Source organism: Myotis lucifugus, unplaced genomic scaffold (assembly GCF_000147115.1).
Source record: "Myotis lucifugus unplaced genomic scaffold, Myoluc2.0 scaffold_83, whole genome shotgun sequence".
In the NCBI taxonomy this organism is placed as follows: domain Eukaryota; kingdom Metazoa; phylum Chordata; class Mammalia; order Chiroptera; family Vespertilionidae; genus Myotis; species Myotis lucifugus.
The window spans coordinates 813,603-821,339 of record NW_005871131.1 but is presented as its reverse complement, the minus strand read 5'-3'; the positions used below and the strand labels follow the sequence as shown (position 1 = coordinate 821,339).

The window sequence follows — 7,737 nt, the reverse complement described above, 5'->3', positions numbered from 1 at the left end:
TAAATTTTAATTGTGTTTTTATTTAATTTATAGAAATAGAATCTTTTGAATGAGTTGCTCCACTTTGCCAGAGCCTAATACTGGTGAGATGGGGTGGGGCAAGAGAACAAAACTGACAAAACCTTTGTCTACCTGCTTCCACCCTGTTCCAGCCGGTTGGATCGCAGGCCACACGGTTCCCAGGTCAGAAGCCTTGAATGAGTGGACTTCCAGAGAATTTCGCATTCTGTTGTTTCTATCTCTGATGTGTCCCTGCCCCTAGACATTGCCCCTCCTAGGCCTCTCCCAGGCCCGGTTCTTTCCCCCAAATAGAGCTAATAGAGAGGTTCCCATCCTGCCGGCACTTCCCCAGATGGAGGATACAGTTCTAATCACGACCAGAAACACAGTTTATAAGAATCGAGCAATGGTGTGCAGTCAGCGGCCTCCACTTACCATGGGATCTGCACCAGGGGTCTCTACCCCAGCAGGTGCCTCGTCCCCTTTTAAACAGATATTGTGTAATTCCACCTTTACTATCCTGAGCTGGAATTTACAGAAAATGTGACCTATGCCTGCACATACAATGCTAACATACCCTACGTGTCACATGAAGAAGAAATTTCAGAGTACTCTATAATGAAATGCTCCATATTAAATAAAGAAACAACTACGGAAACTCTCCACATGCCCCAGGAGAGAAGCCCTGGTCTTCACTGACACTTGTCCCCACCATACCCAAAGGTGGCTGCTGTCCCACCAAGGGCCTATCCAGGGCCCAACGCCCCTGTGAATCAGCCTCCCCCACCTGCCACGGCCCACAGCCTGGATCTCAGCACTCACCGCCCTGACTCACCTGGGCTCCCACCCAAAAGGAGACCGAAGAGCTCTTTGCACTCCAGCCCAAGACGCGAGGTTATTAATTAATGCTCCCGGAGGACTTTGGAGTCCCTAAACGATGGCTCAGTGCGATGCTGGAGGCTCAGCCCCTGACCAGCCAGCCTCTCAGGGAGAGGGCAGAGCAAGGTGGGCTGGAAGGTGGAAGGAGACACATGCAGGTGCTGCCTGTTAATCTTCATCCGAACCTTGGGCTGGGGGCGGCAGCTATTCTGTCCCAGACAGTGTGCTTGACACCACACCTGCTCAAGCGCACCTCCATGCGCGCGCACACCCCCTCCCACTCCCATTAGATCGTGACCCCGTGGGGAACCGGGACTGCTTTCGCCCCTCTGTATCCACAGTGTTGTACATAGTAGAGGTGCCTGTCACTACTTGGGGAATAGAGTGAATTTCAACATCAGATGAAGGAACTGACGACTGAGTATTTTGCCAAAGGCAGTCAGTCCAAGTTCACCCAGACAGAGCTCAGCAGAGGCGAGAGCTGAACTGGACGTGTTCAGGCCCCTCCCTCTGGGCTTGCGGGACGTGGAGGAAGCCTCTAGGTCCCTGGAGAACTGCGAAGAGCATTTGTGAAATGACAGCAGCATTGCTCCCTGTGATGGGACAATGGGCCGGTTCAGGGTTTGCTTCGCCTATTGTGATTATTCCCAATTACCCCTCGCAGGTGTAGCGCTCAGAGGACTTTCTCAACCCGAGACCAGAGGAGGGCAAAGGAGGCTCAGAGGCGCCCTGCCAGGACACTGACCAAGCAGAGAAACTGAGGCCCAGGGTAGGAGGTGGGTGGGGCCCAGCACCCTTTTCCCCACTACAGCTGTTGCTGCTTTCCAATTCGGTATTTTCAAATTCGAAATGGATTCACTGTCTCAGTCCCCCTCACCCATGCCAGCCTGCTAGGTACAGTTTTGTTGCAGGGAATACTGTTATTTCAAAACTTGCTATCCATGGTCACCTCCTCCTTGGAGCCTTTCCTGATCTGCAGCCTCAGCAGGCAATTCTTCTGCACAGATTGCAGCAGGCAATTCTTTTGTACACACAGCCCCTGCCAGCCTGTGACCTTTGACCTCTTCAGAACCAAGACCCCTAACAGGACTGTCCTTCCTGAGCCTCTGGCACAGCACCAGCACCAGCACATGGGCCTTGGAAAATGGAACAAGCGGATGGATGAATGGATGAGTGAATCAAAGGGTCAGTGATGGCAGAACCATTTCGCTGTCCTGACTGGTGACCAGCAGCAGCAGCACCTTTCTGTTTTGCACAGTAGCACAGAGCAATGCTTTACCAGGCCTGGTCCTAGTCAGCTGGTCCAAGTCCCCAGAACGGGAGGCCGGCTGGATTCCCTTGCTAATTCTGGGGCTGGGGTTGGGGAGAGAGATTGTAAAAGCCATTGTGTTTGGAAGGCAACTAACCTGGGTTTGGGACCTTTTGCATCTCCTGACTAATCCTCCCACCCTTAATGGCTCCGTGTTTCCCTGGAGGGGCTGTTGCTGGGGACAGTGAACAGCCCCTCTCTGTACCTGTCTCCAGAGCTCTTTAGTCCACCCTCAGTAGCCATTCCCTTCAACTAGTCAACATCCACCCAGAGAAAACCCACTTCATCTCCCCACAACAAAACAAACATGTGCATCTTCAATATCCACGGGAACAAAGGAGCCACCCCACCACCCTGGCTTGCTTAGGGAAACTCAGGCGCGACAAGCAAAGGGGACAAGGGTGAGGATCTCTCCCCACCCCATCCTGCAGACCGTGCAAGGTGCGGCCCAACCGCCGTAAAAGTGCCCTGTCAAGGGCTCTGCCCTAGCACGGCCTGGCACAGCGCCCCTGGGAAGGAGCTGACAGGGGCTGTTGGGGCGGCTCCCCGCTCCCCGCCCAGGGAGGTGCCCAGGCTCCACTACTCAAGTTGCAAGCTACAATGACTAGGCACCTTTTCTTTATGCGAGGAAAGTAGGCCTGGCAGGGCTGGGCTGGGTCCAATACTGGTGCTCACCTTTCAGGAATACCAAGGCCATCCAGCTCCAGGCCTCCTGGGGTGACTCGGAGAGCCCACCACCCAGTCTGGTCCTGGGATTGGCCAAGGACACACTGTATTGACTGGGGAAAAGCCCTCTCTCCGGGAAGCACAGTGCTGGCTGGAGCGCAGGCCCAAGTATTGTTTGTTACAGGAGAAATGCAGCAGGAGTGCCAACGTCCAGCCAAAGGGGAACAGCCATTGCCCTTCCTCTAGGCCAGGAATAATCCTGGGGAGGAAAGCACGTAGCCCAGTGGTTCTCAACCTTCTGGCCCTTTAAATACAGTTCCTCATGTTGTGACCCAACCATAAAATTATTTTCGTTGCTATTTCATAACTGTAATGTTGCTACTGTTATGAATCGTAATGTAAATATCTGATATGCAGGATGGTCCTAGGCGACCCCTGTGAAAGGGTCGTTCGACCGCCAAAGGGGTCGCGACCCACAGGTTGAGAACCACTGAGACTCTGTGGGGAAGGATTTAAGATGCACAGCGATGTGAACAAAAGCAAGGCAAGCAGAGGGTTCATGGCCTTACTTAAGATATGCATGTTCATGAATAGAAAGGGAGAGAAAAAATGACTGGAAGGAAATACCAAAAAGTTGTTCGTGGTGAACTCTGGATGGAGGGGTGATGGCGGACTGACGTTTTCTACTTTGTGTGTGTATCAGCCAGGGTTCAGCCAGACGAGCAGAACCCATAGGTCTACGTTAGGAGGTTTGTTGCAAGGAATTGCCAAGTCACAAACCTGCAGGGCAGGCTGTAGGGGCCCGCTGGGCTCTCGGCATAGGCCAGCAGCTGCCACTCCAAATCGCTCTTTTTTTTTTTTTAATCGTCACCCGAGGATATGTTTTAATGGATTTTTATTTATTCATTTATTTTTCAAACCATGGTTTGTTTGTTTGTTTTGTATGCTTGTTTGTTTTTGGTTAATCCTCACTGGATATTTTTTCCCATTTATTTTCTTTTGTTTTTGTAAAAATATATTGTATTGATTTCAGAGAGGAAGGGACAGGGAGAGATAGATAGAAACATCAATGATGAGAGGTAACCTTGATCGGCTGCTTCCTGCATGCCCCCCCCCCACCCCCACCCCCACCAGGGATCCAGCCTGCAACCCGAGCATGTGCCCTGATCAGAAATTGAATGGTGACCTCCTGGTGCATAGGTCAACACTCAACCACTGAGCCACACCAGCCAGGCTCCATTGATTTTAGAGAGTGGAAGGGAGGGGGAGAGAGGAGAGAGAGAGAAACATCCATGTGAAAGAGCCACATCCGTGGGTAGCCCTGGACATGAGTCAAGGACAGGGCTCTGAGAACTCAGGCTGGGATACTGGCTCCCTGCAAGCCCTGTGCTGGCTTGTGGCCCATGATGCTTAGCGCCAGTGTGCCCCGAGCACACACATAGGCTGACCCTGCCAAAGCGATGCCCAGCGCTGTCATTCAGGAACGCAGCTGCTCGGGGCCTGTTCATGCCTCATCGGTGCCCACTCTGTGGACATGCAGGAGCACATCAGGATAGCTGTGCCCTGAGTTTCCTGCGGAGAGCAAAACAAGGGCAGGAGGAGCCCTCACCCAGGGGCTTGCTCCCAACCCCAAAACACCCATAAGCAGCCCGGCTTATGAAACACAGGGGCAGCTTTACATAACCATGAGAAGTCAAGAGAGAAAGTGCGTTCATAAAATTGCATCCTGCCTCCCCAGTCTCAGCAGTATTTATTTCAAGATGGAACTTTGGTTTTGCTTTTTTCAGAGTATGTTCACTGGCAAAAGTCATGTTCCTTGGCACTAAGTTCCAACAAAAGAGAAATGTGTAAAATAGAAACTGAAAGTCCCCCTCAGCCTCACCCCCACAGCTCGGAGCCTGCCCTTTATCCTCTCTGCTTTGCCCGCGCAAACTTAGAAACAGGCACATACCCGGGCACACACACGCACACAAGCACACACCTGCTTTTATTTATTTTTGACAGAAAAAGGATCACGCTCCCGCTGTTTTATTTATTTTTTAATATATATTTTTTATTGATTTCAGAGGGGAAGGGAGAGGGAGAGAGAGAAACATCAATGATGAGAGAGAACCATTGATTGGCTGCATCCTGCACACCCCCTACTGGGGACTGAGCCTGCAGTCCAGGCATGTGCCCTTGACTGGAATTGAACCTGGGACCCCTCAATCCGAAGGCCGACGCTCTATCCACTGAGCCAAACCAGCCAGGGCTCCCTGCTGTTTTATACCTTGCTTTTACCCTGTCGACAACATATCACATCTTCCCACCACGCACTGGACCAGGGGTCCTCAAACTTTTTAAACAGGGGGCCAGTTCACTGTCCCTCAGACCGCTGGAGGGCCGGACTATAGTTTTAAAAAAACACTATGAACAAATTCCTATGCACACTGCACATATCTTATTTTGAAGTAAAAAAAACAAAACGGGAACAAATACAATATTTGTATTTGCATGTGGCCCGCGGGCCGTAGTTTGAGGACCCCTGCACTGGACTTTCAATGCTTTACCTGCCCTGTGGGGCACCCAGCAGGGCATTGAACTCAGGTCCTAAGGGTCTTCCCAGTGTTTTCCTCTGGAAAGTTCTCAGAACCTGCAACAAAACTGCCTGAGGGTCTTCTTAGACAGGCAGAGCTCTAGGCTCCACCCCGGAGAAATTGATCAGAGGTTGGATGTGCTGCCCCAGGATCTGTGTGTTTAATAATTGCTCGGGCAGTTCTGTGGTCATTGGGACCATTAAGGAGCTACATTTCCTCTCTCGTCAGTCCAATTTCTGTCTCCAAGAGCAAGACCATTTCTCCGTTGTTTTGGTCTTCACACCGATGGGGTAAATGACCGCTCAGGACCCCGCCAGCCTCTGCCCTCTGCTCCTGTGGACATGTTCGCAGGTGGAGCTTCCCTCGGGGTCATCTCGGAATTCCCCGTCGAAGGGCATGAGCATGGTGGGGGCCTTCGGGTCCGAGGGTCTGACTGGGTGCCCAGGGCTGAGCAGCCGGAGGAGCTGGGCCTGGGCCCGCCCTGTGCTAAGGCGAAGGCACACAGGCTTTGCTGCAGGCCAAGCAGGTGCTATGGTGATGCCACCCTGCACTCTCCAGGATGGACTGGGTCTCATTCACTTGGAACCCTGAGGTGAGGAAAAGCGACCCCAGGGGTCACCAGAGCCCCATGGTATGGCTGATGAAAGGACCTTTTCTTTCCACCACAATGGGTCCCCAGAGCCACAGCAAACCCCGTGCCACCATCAAAGAGTGGGTGCCGAGGGGCAAAGATGAGTCCCATCAGGCAGATGGGGAAATGGAGGTTTGGAAAAGGAAACCACTGCTCCCAGTGCTGCAGAGTTGGAAGGCACAGAGCTTCCAGATGGCTTCAAAGGTGCGTCCTCTTCTTAGTCTGTGAGCAGCTTGAGGGCAGCAGTGGATACCCCAGGGCTACCTCACTCTGACCCAGCCTGCAGTGCTGGCCAGCATGGGGGCCAACCTCTGATGGCTGGGCCAGCAGGAGCCAAGTGCTGGAGGGTGCCACACGTGGGATCTGGCTGGGCATCTGGGAGCCAGGCCAGCAGAGGAGAAGCTGAGGGGCACCTAGGGGTGGGGTAGTTGTCCCACATGCTGCAGAGCTCTGAGTATGGGCTATGCAAAGGACACAGAGGGAACACAGGCAGGGCCTGGCCACTGGTGCCTCCCATGGCTTTTCTCAGGGGCTCAGCATGAAACAGATCTGGTGCAGGCCCCTGCTCAGGCACCTTTATCTCTCTCCATATATCAGAACTTCCTCCTGTGTAAGACATGGTATTGACCTCACGGGGCGTGTGGGGTAGACAGTGTCTGTGATGAAGGTCCACTTCCTTTCCCTACTCTGGGGACTCCCATCCCCCTGGGGGCCAGGAAGTCTGGCAACAGCAGAGGTGGGTGTTACTGTCCCTACAGACTTGGGACCAGACCCAATAAATCTCCCTAAGCCGTGTTATTAGGCCCTAATAACTTGTGAAGGGCCTACCTCTAGTACGTTCTCAGTTGACATTAGCTGGTGTGATCATTACTATTACTATTACTCTCATTTTCATAATCGCCATCCCCTTACAGGCCTCTACAGTCCTGGGCTCATTCTCTTGGGGCCAGTGCTTAAGGACGGGGCTGGTCGGCCAGGACAGAGCCCCACACCCACCAGCCCTGTGACCTCGTTGGCTTTGCCAGTCTCAGTTTGCTCACATGTAGCAAATGGATTCCCAAGAAGCTTCCCGGCTCTATTCCACCCAGGGCCGGGCGGAGGAAGGAGGAAGGAGACCTAGTGGTCTGCAGTGAGCAGGCAAACCCTGAGCCACGCCTGGAACCTGAAGCTCTTTCTATTTGTGTTTGGTTAATACCGCAAAGCAGTGCCGCCTGAGTCACAGGAGCCGGGCAGCCCATAGCTGCCAGCAAACGTCGGAGCTTGAGGAGGCGGAGGTTAGGCTGGTAGCTAGTATCCGGCTGGGTCTCCAGGTGCACCCACTAACCAGGGCTTCTGATACCTGATCGGAGCCCGAGGGCTGAAGCGCGGGCCGCTCCCGGGGGCGGGGCCGCGGGCCGGGCGGGGCTTCGGGCGCGCAGCGGTCTGGGGTGATGCCGGCGCCCCGCCCCCAAGGGCGGGCCCGGAGTCTTAACGCGCCCCCGCGCGGCGCCCGGCCTCGGCCGCTGCCTGTTCGCCGGATCGTCGTGCAGCCCCGCGTCTTCCGTCCTCCAGCCTCCAGCTCGCCGGCCGCGCCATGGACGGGTACCACAAGCCTGACCAGCAGAAGCTGCAGGCCCTGAAGGACACGGCAACCGCTGCGCATCAGCTCTATCCAGGCCACCACGGCGGCCGGCTCG

The 7,737-nt window shown here is 54.0% G+C and overlaps 1 protein-coding gene across 1 annotated transcript in view; it reads left to right on the top strand.

The window, feature by feature from the left end:
• Window positions 1-7,540: 7,540 nt before the first annotated feature.
• The window catches only part of TKT (transketolase), a 25,274-nt gene continuing 25,077 nt past the window's right edge, over window positions 7,541-7,737 (top strand). The window contains 2 exon segments of the mRNA XM_006090853.3: window positions 7,541-7,693; window positions 7,695-7,737. Coding sequence (XP_006090915.3) covers window positions 7,635-7,693; window positions 7,695-7,737 — 102 coding nt within the window. The 5' untranslated portion in view covers window positions 7,541-7,634.